This window comes from Podarcis melisellensis (genome assembly GCF_964234715.1).
Source record: "Podarcis melisellensis genome assembly, chromosome: 1".
NCBI classification, from domain to species: Eukaryota; Metazoa; Chordata; class Lepidosauria; order Squamata; family Lacertidae; genus Podarcis; species Podarcis melisellensis.
In genome coordinates this window covers 22687711-22704748 of record NC_138528.1, presented here as the reverse complement: position 1 = coordinate 22704748, position 17038 = coordinate 22687711, and the positions used below count along the sequence as shown (strand labels likewise).

Below are 17038 nucleotides of genomic sequence, written 5' to 3'. Positions count from 1 at the left end.
CACGGCCCCGAGATTAAGAGTCTCATGGTCTTAAAAGAGTCTTAGCTGAGCCATATAGATTTCTGAATGCGTGGGCCACTTCCACTCCCAACGTGATTGGCTGTCTGAACTTCCAAGCTGCATATCACGACTCAGAGTTTAAGGGCCAATGGCAGAAACCCAAATCCTGAAATGTTCTGTGATTGGATATCACGTATCGAATCAGAACACAGATGCTCAGAATCCTTAGTCCCGACTCAAGCTCAGGCAAACACAGACCACTGAATACATAACAATGCTACTGTAACCTGCCCTGGAATCATCGGGTGCAGGGAGGGTTTTTAAATGTTCTAAATAAATAAATAAATATGGTGCTCATGTTTTGTTTCTTGACTTCTCACTGGCCACTGGCCAGGGAGGCTAGACTAGATAGGTCTGCTCTTGTGTTCTTATTAAATTGATTTAAAACATTCTGCATGTATCATGCCATGGCTATGACCTTGCCCATGTAATTTAAAAAAAATAAAATTCAGAAAGGGGGGGGAATGCAAGCACCTAAAATTTTTAATAACAAAATAATATCAATGTAATCTCAAGCAGCCAAAGGAAGACTTTGCCCCCACCCCCAAATTTACCACCTAATGAAAATGTAAATTGAATTGTTTTCCTTCTTAACCTATTTATCTCTGGCGGCACTTAATGTTCAATGCAAATTGATGTATCCTGCAATGGCTTTTCAGTACTTAAAACTCCTTCCTGACTTTATTCATGCCTACTAATTTCATTTCAAGACAGTTGTGGAGGTGGGGGAAAAGACCTTTTCTCCAAGTCATACAATCAGAAAAAAGTAAAGAATAAAAAAACAGCATTATTGTTCTGAAGCTATACAGAAAGGGCCACTTTTTCAAGGAAGGAAAAATACAATGGAAATGTACAGGAAGGACCTTCTGGAATGCCCTCACTTGAATAAATTGGAAAGCCCTTGAAATGCCTCTTTGAAACTTGTCTGTTTAAACAAACTTCTCTGGACCCTGACTTTTAACTTCTTTTTTGTTTTGTTTCACACAGTGCTGAGTTACATTTGTGATGGACAGTTCAGCTTTGTTTTTATCTTGTTTTCAGGAATTGTTATTGACCGCTGTATTTTTGTTGTTTTCCTGTAAACTTCTAAGGAGATCTTTATTATATTAAAATATTAATAAATAATAAGGAACTCCGATGGAATGGAATAATGGATCCAGAGGAGCTGCTGGAGGCCACATAAGCATTATTCCTTCAAGGTGCCCATCTGTGGTCTAGTCCCATATACATTATTTCTTTAAGTCACCCTTGGATTAACGCTCACCGGGGGGGGGGGGGTGTGAAGTTAACAGGTTCACCATCCCCTATTTGCATGAAGAGAAACAAGCAAAGAGGAACGCTAATTAGATTCAGTGACAGAGCTGGCTAGTGCTAACACCCTCCTGGTCTGTACCATATGCCAAGCATAAAATAGCAGATTGACACATCTGAGAATGGCCCAGCCACAACAGCCCTTCCGCATTGTCCTTTTAATGTCTAGATTTGCATTACCAAGATGCTTGCTCCGCAGCCCAGCTGAGACTGGTGAAACCATACCGATAATTAAATGGTAGTTGTGTGTGTGTTAAGTGCTGTCAGAAGGCATCAGCCAAGAGCCCTGGGAGACTTAAGTTCTCAGCCTAAATATTTAAGCAGAAATTAAAGGGAGAGCTTGCATGGAAAGCTGTAGATCAGGAATCAGTTAACAATATCTGACAGGGCTGAATCGAGGAATCTGACGGCCAGCTGCTCTCCATTTGGTGTAAATGGCAATTCTTCAGCACCCACGTTTTACAGTTTCGGAAAAGGCAGACTACTTTTAAATTAGGTTTTGTATTATTAATATTGCAATTACATTTATATCCTGCCTTTCCTCCAAGCAGCTCAAAGCAGCACATGTGGTTCTCCCAGCCTCATATTATCCTCACAACAAACCAGTAAGGTAAGTTAGTGACTGGTCCAAGATTCCCCCGTGAGTGCCACTGCGAAGTAAGGGATTCAAACCTGGGTTAACTTTAAGATCTTCCCTTTTCTTCATAGCATGTCAAGCAATGCATCTATATCTATATCCTGCTCCTTCTCTGACAATGTCTTTGTAGAGTTCATCTTGCCTACAGAAACTATATCCCACAATAAACCAAGACTTTAAAGCATCACAGAACTTTTGGCATTTTAGATCTGCACAAACAGCCAAGGCTCTTCAAAAAAATCAAACACGATGGCATTTCCCCTATTTTCAAAAAAATTCCACGGCAGCCCCTGTCACACTAGGTCACTGAGCCATTAAACCAAGGGATTTGCAGGAAGGCCATCTGCTCCCCAACAGTGGGCCAGGTCCAGAGGGAATAAAACCTGTACTCTGGAAGCTGTGTTACATACAGTACAGGACCTGGACCCCTCACACTCACACAGGAAAGCGATGGTGAAAAACAGATGGCAGGATTGTTGTGGGAGGCCGAGAAAAAGAGATTAGCACACCAACAACAAAAGGATAGAAAGGTGAAGAAACAAAATGAGGGAGGGGAAAAGCCATAGGCTGGAAAAATGGGAGAAGACGGCAAGAGAACTTTGGTTTAAAACAAAGACATTTGATTTATCTAGTTTGCCCCCTTAATAGATTTTTTTTCTAAAAGAAATTTGAGATTGCACAATAGGTGGCCCACAAATTTGCAGAAACATTTTTTTGTAATGCCTTCTGTGTATAGTCACCCTTATACATTTTCCAACTCAGTTTCTGGGCTACCGTTGTAGCAGGGCTGTCCTCAGTGCCAGCCCATGCCATTTGGCTGTCAGGATTGGAGCTCAAATGCACCCACACACAGAGGCAGGTTACCATATATGTTTCTGTCTATACACATGTGTTCACAGAATATCACATAGGGAAACTTATAATGGAAGCAACCACACACCACAGAGGCTATTGCAACGGATGGGATGACTCTAGAAATAATTGGATGATCTTGTTAAGGGTAGGGCTGGATAGGAAGGGCATGTTAATTCATGTACTGGGTCATTAGATCGGTACCAGTTTCTTGTCATATGGCAGGAGGGTAACCACAAGGGGCCTTTGGTCAATCTCAGGCCTGAGATGTTCTTTGTGTGGAAAATCAGAAAAGTTTCCCTGGAAATGTAAAGATGGGCAATCCAATTACCATGGGAAGGTGCTTGCCGACAGATGCCACCATGACTGTACAGAGTTAATTAATGCTATATAAAGGCATCTACTAGCATTAGATATGGTAGGAGTTCCAAGGAGTAATCAGACTTGAGCATACACAATCCATTTTGAATACCGGTGAGAACAAGGAAATCCTACAGCTTCTGCTATGAGGAGGAAATGTGGCACAAACCAGTGGGGGTTTCCCTTGATAAACTCCGCCAATTCCTTGCGCTGGTGTTGCACTCATTTCTCAGAGCAAAGCCAAAATAACCACTTGGTACATGTGCAGATGATGGGACGCGGGTGGCGCTGTGGTCTAAACCACAGAGCCTAGGACTTGCCGATCGGAAGGTGGGCAGTTCGAATCCCCGCAACGGGGTGAGCTCCCATTGCTCGGTCCCTGCTCCTGCCAACCTAGCAGTACGAAAGCACCTCAAAGTGCAAGTAGATAAATAGGTACCGCTCTGTCGGGAAGGTAAATGGCGTTTCTGTGCGCTGCTCTGGTTCGCCAGAAGTGGCTTAGCCATGCTGGCCACATGACCCAGAAGCTGTACGCCGGCTCCCTCGGCCAATAAAGCAAGATGAGCGCCGCAACCCCAGAGTCAGTCACGACTGGACCTAATGGCCAGGGATCCCTTTACCTTTTACACGTGCAGAGTTCCAGTTGAACTGAACTTCTCTCAGGGACAACAAAGGCAAACATCTTAGTAAATCTTGCTGTGTCATTCAGATACCAATTCCTGCCTTCATCTATTCTCTCTCCCACCCCCCATGGGGCAGGTTGCTTTGGCCTGCTATATAGCAAGGCCAGCCCGGCTCCCTTGCCTTTTGCTTGCACCATTTTGCTACAGCAGCTCCAACTGGTCTCTAGACCTCACAAGCCAACAGAAACCTCTGAGCAGCTAAAATGCTCACAGAGATACCGTAACACTTTAAGTCGCTGAGCCAATGGCTATTCAGGTCTCACCAGAAACTGAGCGTGGTCCCAATTTTTTTTGTTGTCACATGGTATCTAAAAGGATGCAGGAAAAAAAATCCATCGTCTAAATTTCCAACACTAGCATCTGCTGACTTGCGCCACCCAATTTTTCACTTCAGAGTTATGCAGACACATTTTATCCTGTACTACATTTTGCCTCCTTGGAGAATTGTGGAACAAAATGAGGAAGGAAACTGGGTGTGAAAAGTAAATATGGAAGTGGGAGCTTAAACCTTTAATGATTAAAAGGACCAAAAATACAGACATTCATTGAGGGAGGTTCCTGGCTTTCCCCTCTACAAGGACTTTATTTTGGCACATTCGTTCAAGGGGAGAGAATTTGCTTCTGTTTCATTTGGGAGGGGGCTGATTTGAAAAATCTCTCAAGACCACCAGACTAATATGTGCACATTGTGTTCTCATTGAATCCCTAAATATGTCCTCTGACTGAACTCCTAAAGCAGGCCCAGGAAGCCACAAGACCCAGGAAGCAGAATGCAGCTCACTGGCCATGCCCTACTAGGGCCTCCAAAAGCCTTCGTATTTGCTGCCTGCCTGAGACTGGGGCTCCTCACTCCCTCTGGCAAATGCTGCCAGTTTCAGAATGCTTCCCTGTTACGGGAAAACCAACACAACTGCCTACACTTCTGCAAGGAAAAGGCAAAAAAATACCTGCAGTTGGCACAAAATTAAAGACGCACATTACAAACAAATGCCAATTCTTTGGAGATGTGAATGCTGGGAGAGATCAGTTTCATTGAGATGGCCAAAGCCCAACAATGATCTTGGGTCTCAGGCATTAGTTCAATGAACACCTTACAATGGGGCTGCTACCATAATGGATGGGCAGAGACAGCTCAGGATTACAGTCTCTCTCTGAATAAGAGATCGGTGCACGAGTACAAATTTATTGCTAACCTTTTCCCTCTTCCTGACTTCTGTCCTCTCTTTTTCTTCCCTATATACATTTTTTGGTTCCTTTGTTTTCCTCTCTTTCATGGGCTTAATAGACTGCAGTGAATGTGGATGCCAGAGAGGTGCTGGTCACTGATGGAGCAGCAACAGCTTAGCCAGGAGAACAAAAGATGCCTCTGTATTGGATTACATCATATTATACTCCTGGAACTCAAGCTTCTCTGGAAGTCACACATTGCAGATTGAATGTAGCTGCTCAGTGGTGAGATAAAGGCACTCTGTGCATGCTTAAGCACTCTTTTCCATATTATCTATATCCTAGGAATGTTCTACATGCTAGGCATGGCCTCTACTGCTGAACTATGGCCTTTCCAGTTTCTGAATTGGTCAATTTATGCACAGATACAATATTAATGCAATACTATGCTATGAACTTACAGTTTTGAGGTGGGTGGGGGGAGGTGGATCTGGGCTGAAAGACTTAATGATACATGTCTAATTGCAAGCCAAAAACACCTGAATCACATCTTGTTCTCCCCTCTTCCACAAGTTCCTCTGAATGCGGGGTAAAAGCAGTTTGTTCTCAATATGAAACGTTTAAGTTCAGTGAAATAATTGAATGAAAGGTGCAAGAATGTCTGATTGGGGCAACCCTAAAAAGTTCAAAGGGAGGGAGAAAATAAAGAATTGCTTTGACATTTAAGAGCTAAAAACAGAAGTCAGCAGCAAGCTTCTCGGGCAAAGAACCCTCAAAGCAACTGTTGGGACTCCACATAGTTCAGTATCAGATATACAGATTCACACTGTGACTGTCTGGGAAGAGTAGCAAGTGTAGTTGTCAAGACACAGGAAGAAGAAGAGAGAGAGGCAGAAGGAGAAGAGGAATCAGCTGATAGTGCTAGAGAGGAGGAGAAGGAGCTCTGAAGGGGGAAAGGGTACTTCAAGCCACATCATTTAAACACACACACACACAGACCCCAGTTCATCACTAAGACCTGACAGCTCCTTTAAGTTACCAGATGACTGTGAGGATTCCAGAGGATTTGGAGGGCAAGGGTTTGTTTATTTATTTATTTTGCAAGGCAGTTTTACAAACCCCACACTGGATATGCTTTCAGAAGAGACACCGGAGGATCAAACTATTGCAGCAAGTGGCTTACCGATCAGAGACGCTACTGCAATGCCATGTCCATATCAATGCAAGATATGGGTGTGCTCCGTCCAGAAGTGCAGTGCATAAACATTTATAGAAATAAATATGTCTTTAAAAAAATCCCAAATCTGATGCCCTTGTGTGGCCGTGCTCAATTCTGTTCATTGATACACCATGCTGAACAAAGGTTGGAGCCTTCGTCCTAGTCAGCATTAAATGAAAATTTCAACCTGTTTTCTGCAAGGGGCTTGTGCAATAATGAACCAAGTTGAGCACATCCACACAAAGGCCCCGTCAATTTTATTTATGAGTCCTGTGGGACACATATATGGGCGTGTTAGTTCTGAACTGACCCACCTTCTGTTGTTGGAAGCTTACACCACAGAGGGAACCAACCCACTATTGGCACCTGCTGTGTAGCCTTGAACAACTGGCTTCCTGTTTTCGAAGCAGAGGAACCTGTACCTGGATTCCATTACGCTCTGGATCAACTTCTGTTTAGCAGTACAGAAAACATAAAGGTGGTTCAAAATGCGGCCACAGGACCTTGCCCCTAGTTGGTAATATGGCCAAGATTTTTTTTTTAAAACACTTTGGCAACAAGCTGCAGAGGGAAAAGGTGCTGCAGCTGAAATCACAACTCTTGGTCTCACCTTTCGGATGACTGCAATTCCACAGTGCTGACTCAGTGTAAAATGCATTTGCCCCACGTGACTCAGGAGCAAAGGGCTCCAGTGCTGATTTCCAATGGAAGCAGAACACATATACTGTAAATGGCTACCCCTTGCTTATACCCACCTCTCTTTTAAGTCTCCTTATTTTCTTCCGCAACAAACTAATTTCAGCTGAGAAAGTTGCAAATACTTTTCCATACAGTCACTATTTTTGAAATTTAAGAGGACAGAGCGTTGCAAGGCTACTCACCAGACAGAGGATCTTTGCCAACTATCAAGACGTTTGGCAAATTCATAATGATCAGTTGCTGGAGGACCTCCTAAAATATGAAAAAAGAGGAGATAGAATAATGAAAACTAATGCCAGTTGTTTTTAGAGACAGTTGTTTTTAAAGCAGCTTTGAGAATGTAGTACTTTACTAGTTATTTAATATGACTTTAATATGACTTGCCTAGACAAACAGACTACTGCCTTGAAGAAGTAAATTTGTTCATGGAGGCAGCATCAAAACTCATAAGTGAGACTTGGGCTTTTAGAGCACAGCTAATTTGGTGAACGAGATCCTCCATAACATGTATGTGTATAAGTGTGATTGCTTAGTTTTTTTGTGGGCAGGGGGACAAGAGAAAGCAGCAGGGGTGATCCCGAGAGTGCTTTACAGTGGTACCTCTGGTTACATACTTAATTCGTTCCGGAGCTCCATTCTTAACCTGAAACTGTTCTTAACCTGAAGCACCACTTTAGCTAATGGGGTTTCCCGCTGCTGCCACATGATTTCTGTTCTCATCCTGAAGCAAAGTTCTTAACCTGGGGTAATATTTCTGGGTTAGCGGAGTCTGTAACCTGAAGCGTATGTAACCTGAAGCATATGTAACCCGAGGTACCACTGTACTGTGCTAAGGCTGCAGCAGAGGTAGGAAGATTGCAACAGATTTTCTTCCATTTCCTTGTAAGATCATTTCAACCACTACTTTTGCTTTCAAAGCTCTTTATTTTTCCAGCCTCTTGTTTTTTTTTCTCTCTCTCTTAACCTATTTTGTCTTCAGTGTGCCAATATCCTCCTCTTGGGCTACTTGCTCTCATTTTATACCCCCCTTGTTTTGCACCCCCTTAACATTCCAGCATCCGGACACGTACATCTCTCCTTCCTTGCAAAGGAGCAGTGGGGAACCTCAGACATAAGGGCCAAATGTGGCTCTCTGGGACCCTCTATATGGCCCTCAAAGCTCTCCCCATGCCAGCCCCCCTCTTTGCAGAGCACCCCCCCTCACTGCTTTGCACCCTAAGTCTTTTCCCCTGCCTGACATGTTTCCTTGAACTCTTATAATGCCTCTTGACTGCCTGGGTAGAATACAGAGAGGGGTGAGAGACAGTGTGCATAGAAACCAGTCTACTGGACAATTTAAAAACTGCACATTTTTTGCCCTGCCTACTTTTGCTTCTGGCCACTCCCATCCCTGGCTTCTCAGAATGCTGCCCAGAAGGGAATGTGTCCCCTTGGCTTAAAAAGGAGTCCACTGCCCCTTGTATGAAGCTTTTCACTTGCAAATGACCTCTAATCTCTGCCTCTCCCCCAAATTCCCTCATTTTTTTTAGACCAGAAACATTTGCTCTTTTTAATATATAGATATAGATATAGAGTGTACAATGTCAAACGGTTTTATCATCATTACTGAATGCAAAGGTCTTATAATGCCTTCAAATGAATGTGAAGTGAAAGAAGTGGGCATAGAACCATAAATTCCACTTCCCGTCTAGGGGCAGCTTTGCGTACTCTAAAATATTCCCCACCGAGAGGCCCTGTGGCTGCAGACTCATGCAGGAAGTAATGCATGAGCTGGTGGAACCATGCTGGCAGGTGCTGCTTCCTGGAAGCAATTCTGGTAAGCATAGTAGCATATTTTTCAGCGGCTCTGCCAATAAGAATCTGTAGACTCTAGACCTTTTGAATGAAGCTGCACGCCCAAAAGAAAGCACTGAACATCTAGAGATTTTGGGTTTTTTAAAATAATTCATTCTGCAGTACATATATTGATCAGACAAAACTAACAGCAAAATCCATTCTAGTATACAGCATATGATAAAATCAAATGGGGTGGACGTGTAGGAGCAGGGGTCGGCAACCTAAGGCCCATGGGCCACAAGCGGCCCATGGGGGTCGTTTAACCGGACCGTGGACCCCGCCCGCTTGGGGACCCCTGCCGCCCACTCGGTCGGTTCCCGTGCACTGCGCTAAACCAGAGCGGAGCAGAGCAGGGACCGCCTTCCACGACACTGGCCAGCTTCCCATTGGCTGCAGGAGCTGCACACGCCTCCTCTGTGCTGGAAATAGCATTTGCGCATGCGTGCGCACATGCTCTCTGGCCCACCGCGGCGTCTGCGGGACCGTGAACCGGCCCAAGCCACAAAAACTTTGCCAACCCCTGCAAACTCCTAGAGGTCAAGGTCCATTCAGCCCCACCCAGTAAAAAAATTGAGGGGGCCGCCAAGTTGATGGGCATTAGTATTTTACTACCTCTTACTTTTTTGCTTATTGGGCAGGTGCCACTTGCCACTGGTCAGGCAAGTGAAGAGCCAGGTGCTTCCTCGCCCTCTCCTGCACCACTGTCTCCCAGAACCAAGAGGGGACTGAAAAGAGGTAAGCAGAGGAAGCGTCCATGCAGGTGTAGCCTCCATGCGCAGAGCTCATCGGGGGAAGGTACATAACATGGTGGAGGGGGAAGGGGTCCCCTGTTGTTTCAACTGCTCCATGGAGTGCAGACCTGGGAATAGCTGCCTAAACGCTAGGTTGGTGTGTATAGGTCTCCTGAGCTGCAGAAGAGACTGTCGACAGAGACACCAAGATCAACGCATTCCAAGTCTTTGACAACAGAGAGTTAACTATCTGCCTTGTGCATTCCTTGACAGGTGCTGCTCAACTACAGCTCCCATCATCCCTGAGCATTGGGGCCATGCAGATTGGGAATGATGGGAGTTGGGAGTCTAACAACATCTGAAGAAGCCACAAGTGGCCCATCTGAAGATTGTACATGTTTCTTATTGCCTAAAGGACTGATTACCATCAAGGGCAAACTTTCTACTGCACTTAAGAGAATTTTTAATTCATTAACAGATTTGGCTTCATTCTTGGAGCCAGAAACAAGGATGACTAGGCGTTTCCTCATGTCACAAAAGTACGCAGCCACCATGTGGTTGCGCATTGCAGTACATTCATGCTTGTAGCTTCTTAATACACACATTTTTAAATTTAGAAACACACGCCATCTGCTGGGACCACATGCCCATCATCAAAAGGTCATCCCTCATTTTTGTCCTTACTTCTGCATGCTAATATAGACTCTACTGTCATATTTGCTTGCAAATCAGAAGTAGTACGCCTGTCATTTGCTGGGGCTGCTTATAGCATTCTAGTAGTCAATCTACAAACACCCAACCAAACCTCAAGCATGTTTTATATGAACACCTGTTGCAGATAAAATGTCCCACTTGTTTTCAAGCTTCTTTGGGGATTCAGAATCAACTGAGCCTGCATGAAAAGCAACGCTGACCTAAACCCACAAACACGCACTTCTATTTTGGCTTCAGACTATCACCACAGAGTCATCAAGATCCTAGCATCCCCACCTTGCTTAGATCAGACGCCAATGTCTTTACGTTAACTTTCAGGATTCATCTTTTAATCCAAAGAATGAACAGAGCTAATATGAAATCACATTTCAATCTTGTACCAACTTAAAAAGGGGACCAAATAAATAATTCACAGGGTACCATCCGCTGTCTCCTGTAATCTAATGCCTGAGCCAAGTAAATTCCATTTGTTGATTACCCACAGGACAATGCTGAGCAGTCTTTTGCTATTCACATGTAATTAATAGGCAAACACACAAAAATCTATATGTTGACAACTGTCATTGTCCTTATCAGCCTGCAGCCGATGGATAAATTGCCCAATTTTCCCCTTATAAATAAAAATAAAATGACAATTCAACTTTCAATCCTTATCCATAAGCTAATATAGATTTATTCGTAATAATATGGTCAGTATGTTGTTCTTGATAATACTGTATATTTATTTATTTAGAAAATGGATAAACTCCTCAAAATGTTCTCCAAGGGGTGTGTAAATCACAATCACCAGTTATTATTATTTCTTTCTTTATTTCGGATCTTATGATTTAAGTGGAAGTGGTTCAACTTGTTTATGCAGTTTTTGCTAACCCAGAAATAGTACCTCAGGTTAAAAACTTTGCTTCAGGATGAGAACAGAAATCGTGTGGTGGCAGCAGGAGGCCCCATTAGCTAAAGTGGTGCTTCAGGTTAAGAAGTGTTTCAGGTTAACAATGGACCTCCAGAACGAATTAAGTTCTTAACCCGAGGTACCACTGTACCTTAGGATTGCACTCTGCAAGGGAGAACGCTCTTAAGTTGCCGCAACCAGATATGTACACTATGATACAGTCTGATGTTAAGTAGTCAATGCCATACGTTTTCATAATTGAAATCAGAATGTACTCCAAGGAACTCAACTCTGAAATTTCTACTCTGGCATTCTTCTAAAAATCCATAACTTCATTTACCGTATTTTTCCATCTATAAGATGCCCCTATGTATAATATGCCCCCTATTTGGGGGGACTCCGGTTTAAGAAAATTGGGAAAGATCTATCCGTGTATAAGACACCCCCAAATTTTGGACATTATTTTTTTGGGGGGGAACCTAGTCTTATACACGGGAAAATACGGTACTTTTTAATTTTATTTTCCCAAGTCCCATTACTAAAGCTCATTTAATCAAATATCTGCTATTCTCCGAAGAGAAATCCAATTGTGAAAGCACAGGCTTGCAAGCTTTTACTGCCGGCAGCATATTTTACTAATTTAATCACTGACTGGAAATAAAAAAAAGAAAAGAAAAAATCCTATTGATTTATCCTCAACTTTTCACTCTAAAGCGTGTGCAAGTATCTCTTCATGTTTATATTGCTCTCCAGTTAAATTACCCTGGATTTTTATTTGATTCCACTCCCGAATGGCACAGTGGCGGTTTCTCTGTAGTAACTGGTGATAATAAAGTGTGGTTGTGTTAAGAGCCTGTCACTTAAGATTACAGACAGCTAAAAAATTAAATCCAGCTGTTCAGCACATGTTGTCAGAGTCTCAAAGGCCCACATGTATCCTTGAGGGAAAACTAGAGGCCCAGCTGCGCTATACATTTTAAGCAATACTGTGAAGGTTTGCAAAAACAAACTCTTCCAACATAAATTGTAAGCTTTTTGGGGCAGGGCCCTATGATATACCCACAGAAAAGAGAAGCGGGGATTCAGATTTGAGAGAGCCTTTGGACAAAAACTCCAGAGTGCTGCTGCCACTGCTAAGGTAAAGGTAAAGGGACCCCTGACCATTAGGTCCAGTCGTGATCGACTCTGGGGTTGCGGCGCTTATCTCGCTTTATTGGCCGAGGGAGCCGGCGTACAGCTTCCGGGTCATGTGGCCAGCATGACCAAGCTGCTTCTGGCGAACCAGAGCAGCGCACGGAAATGCCGTTTACCTTCCCGCCGGAGTGGTACCTATTTATCTACTTGCACTTGATGTGCTTAAGAACTGCTACGTTGGCAGGAGCAGGGACCGAGCAACGGGAGCTCACCCTGTTGCGGGGATTCGAACCGCCGACCTTCTGATCGGCAAGTCCTAGGCTCTGTGGTTTAACCCACAGCGCCACCCGTGTCCCTGGTGTTACTGCTACTCATTCACTAAACTTCTTCCTCTGGCCACTGTGTGCATAACCAGCTAGCAAGAAAGTTGAATGAAGGATAATGCACTTCCTCCTTGCTTCTCCCACAACTCACTCATTCAGAGAGAGCAGCTGACCAGGCGGCGGCAGAGCCAGGGGGCTCCAGAAGCTGGCAGTGGGGTCTTTGCTGAGGCACTGGCCTTGACAGGTGACCAGCTATGCTGACCACAGGCACCAGCTCTGGAAGATGTTTCAGATGCCATCACTAGTCATCATCAGCGCTCAAGAATCTGAGACAAGGCTACATCACCAATTATCTCCATTTAAAGTAATCTGTTGTGCATCTTGTGTAGAACTAATACTGTTAACGCTAATTCATTTGCTGAGCTTTAGTTTCTCCTCCTCTGGGGTTTTCCTCCTACTGATATGAAGCATCTCCCATGATCAGCCAAACGTTTCTGACTAGGGTGGCTTTTTAAAAATACATTTTGGTTGTCAAGGAAAAGTTCACCAGTCTTTCTTCATTAATACATTTTAGAAATCATGAGATATTTTAATACTTCTCCTGGGAGCGCCCAGGAAAATCACCAGCAATTTAAAAAAAATAAAAATAAACAGGTGCAACACAGATCTGCTAAGATCTCTTTATCCTGCCGTCTGTCACAAACACAGAAGAGGCACCATATAATCATTAACATTTACAAAAGATTAACCCACACAATACTCCCGGTTTAGCCAGTTTTTGAGGTTCCTTGTAGCATTGCCAACTTTCTTCATTTGGCTGATTCAGTTTTTTAAAAATATATGTTTTGAGGGTTGTTTGTTTGTTTGTGTTTTAAGAGTTATGGTCTTTTGAATAATGCCATTAAAGTCTTTTTTCTTGTGGAAATTTAGAATGGTACAGAATTGTCTGAGAGAAAAGACACATACAAAATGTAGATTTTAATGTGTTTTGGAGGGAGTTTGTGTTAGGCTCCCATCTGAAAGAAGGGTAGGCACCAAATGCAGGAAACGAGGGGGGGGGGAAACGTCAGAGGGTCAAAGAATTGTAGAACTGTAGAGTTGTAAGAGACCTCAAGGGTCATCTAGTCCAACCCGCTGCAATGTAGGAATCTCAACTAAAGCATCCATGGCAGATGGCCATCCAAACTCTGCTCAGTAACCTCCAATGAAGGAGAGTCCAGGGAAGACAATACATTTAGTTAGAACTCTTATTTGGAGGCAGTTCCAATGCTATTCTTTGGAACAGAAACCAAAACCATCTTCCACACCAGGAAGTATAGAAAGGATGCATAGTTTAAGCATGTCAAAGGGCAGGAAACATTAAATTCATGTAGTCTGCTACCACACTCCTCACGAAACACGCAAACATATCAAGCAATGTTATAAAAGTAAGAGAGGCCTGGTTGAAAGAAGAATAGCCTTGTTAAAAACCCTTCTTACTACTACAATAAACTCTGCTTACATCATTGTGAAAGGATATCCATGCCAAGGTGTTAATTTACCTGGTCAAACCAGTTTCCCCCCCCCCCACAAAGAATGCCATGGACTAGTTGATTCTAAGAAATGGCTGGCAGGAAACGAGAGAGCTACAGATATTAGCTCATTCCTCTGCAAAAGCTAATCCTGCAGGAGCCTGTCAAAAAGCTTTTAGTGAGCAACATCCAATTTGAATACTGTAGATAGGATCAGTGTTAGAAACTCAGATATACTGTGGTACCTCGGGTTACAGATGCTTCAGGTTACAGACTCCACTAACCCAGAAATAGTACCTCGGGTTAAGAACTTTGCTTCAGGATGAGAACAGAAATCGTGTTCCGGCGGCGCGGCAGCAGCAGGAGGCCCCATTAGCTAAAGTGGTGCTTCAGGTTAAGAACAGTTTCAGGTTAAGTACGGACCTCCAGAACGAATTAAGTTCTTAACCCAAGGTACCACTGTATAAGATAATCACCAAATGGCACCTTAAACCTAGGTCATAGTCACCACAACAGAGTGTCTAGGCACCATTCCTCCCACCCACCCCTGATCAGATTTATTATTGCTACTATTATATTATTAATTTCATTTCTATACCTCTTGGCCCCTACTGATGCTCAGCCCGCTCAGGAAATATGACAATCGTGCTACCACTGCAATGCATTAAACAAACGCAACCAAACACCTCAGCAAAAATGTTCATCAAGAGCTGAAGGAGTTATTTCAAGGGCCACTAAGTTCTGAATTAAACGGCATGAAGGGCAATGGCAGGGCACATGAAAGAGACAGCGCACAGCAGAGGGGATGATTCTCTCATTAACGGCAAGGAAGAAGTTTCACCTCATTTATGCAACACAGAGACACTCAGAGGAAGCTCTCCTTAATAAGGCTAATGCAAGTTGCCTAGTCAAAGTAGGTCCACGCTACCACCCATTCATCTAACCACTTGCCTCCAGGGCATATGCCACACATTTTGTTGATAGCAACTTTAAATAAGCCTTTTCAAAAGGATTTGTTTTTGAAAGATGAAACACAGGTGAGAAGCTGCTGTTAAGGTTTCGTCCCAGTTTCTGGGGCCTGTAATAAAGTGGCAGATAACAATTTTCGGCTTAATGAGCTCTTATGAAGACACAAACAAGATTGGCTCCTCTACCGTTCCTGAATATTTTATACCTAGCAGCACAGCTGCTCTTTTGAATCTGCTCATTTACCCTAATATGTAAAGTGGTGGAAATGGCAGCTATGCAATACATGGCATTCACATATTGCAATGTACGGCATGTGGTAAGGTAAAGGGTAAAGGGACCCGTGACCATTAGGTCCAGTCATGACCGACTCTGGAGTTGCGGCGCTCATCTCACTTTATTGGCTGAGGGAGCCAATATCCAGCTTCCGGGTATGTGGCCAGCATGACTAAGCCGCTTCTGGCGAACCAGAGCAGTGCACAGAAATGCCGTTTACCTTCCCGCCGGAGCGGTACCTATTTATCTAGTTGCACTTTGATGTGCTTTCGAACTGCTAGGTTGGCAGGAGCAGGGACCAAGCAACGGGAGCTCACCCCGTCGCGGGGATTCAAACCGCTGACCTTCTGATGGGCAAGTCCTTGGCTCTGTGGTTTAACCCACAGCACCACCCGCGTCCCAGACGGCATGTGGTGCATCACATTAATTTATTTTATTGCCGTTGGTACAGCACTGCACCTCTTACTTAGTTAGCTTATAGGAAATTCTTACCTGCCTTTTAGCATAAGGTCCCAGAGCAGGTTCCCAGGTTTGTTATAAAAACAAATGAAACCATTGCAATGATAAAAACAAAAAATGGAACAGAACAGTATAAATTCAGCAAAGGATAGGGGTTCTAGAGAATAAAATACCGTATTTTACGTATATAATACGCCCCTTATTTTGGGGGGACTATAAATTAAGAAATTGCGGGGAGATTGCCCAAAGTTGTTGAACTGGCCTGCCTGGCCAACACTAACACTCGCGCACATCGCAACGTCTGTCCCCTTGCTGGCAGAAGCAGCCTATTGCCCGCCCAATTGCCTTAGAAACACCCAATCAACACCAGCCCTTGCCGCAGACACCAATAACTCCACGTCCCCCCTAGGCACTACCCATGTATAAGGCGGCCCCCGATTTTAAACATGATTTTTCAGTAAAAAAAAACCCAAGTCCTACACACAAAAAAGTACGGTACCTTAAATGCCAAAGAGGTGTCTCTTCAGCATACAGCGAAAGCTGAAAACAATGAATATGCTTAGATGCATCACTGTGGGGAGGGAATTCCACAGTTTAGGGGCTACCACAGAAAATGTCCTCTCCAAAGACACCTGAGAAGGTTGGTAGGCATGGAGGTGGTCCTTCAGATATATAAACCCTAAATTGTTATGAGCTGAAGCAGTGAGAACTGAAGCACAGCCGTAACTCAAAGTTACTCAAAGTAACTCAAAGTTATCCAAATCTTCCAAATAATCAACTTTCCTTCAAACTTACATGAAGCTGGGTGGCCACCACTCTCACAGGTACCTGGCCCAAAATGGGTATCTTCACCACTGGGCAATAGTTATCTAACACTTCTAGGTCCGAAGAAGTCCTCTTAAAGAGAGGGTGCAGAACCACCTCCTTTAAAGTGGATTATCAATTGTCATTTGAAGATTCTGGTCTACATGTTCATTAACCTGAAGAAAGTCGTTGAGCATTTGGGGCAAAATCACAAATGACGTTTCTGAGCTTTTTTAAAGGGAAATTGCCAAAAATGACACTGCCAACATGGGTCACCATACGTCTGGACATTTTTTAGCTTTCCACCCGGACACTACTTCTGACTGCAATACTCCAGGTATGTATAGGAAATTCCAGACGTATGGCAACCTTATTTCAGGGAGCACTGGAGGGTGTGTGAAGAAATC

The 17038-nt window shown here is 43.7% G+C and overlaps 1 protein-coding gene across 2 annotated transcripts in view; it reads right to left on the bottom strand.

The window, feature by feature from the left end:
- CCDC88C (coiled-coil domain containing 88C) overlaps positions 1-17038 on the bottom strand; it is a 99050-nt gene that overhangs the window by 55484 nt on the left and 26528 nt on the right. For both annotated transcript variants that reach the window (XM_081908407.1, XM_081908408.1), the window contains one exon: positions 7171-7240. In XM_081908407.1, the coding sequence (XP_081764533.1) occupies positions 7171-7240 (70 nt within the window). The remainder of the gene's footprint in view (positions 1-7170; positions 7241-17038) is intronic.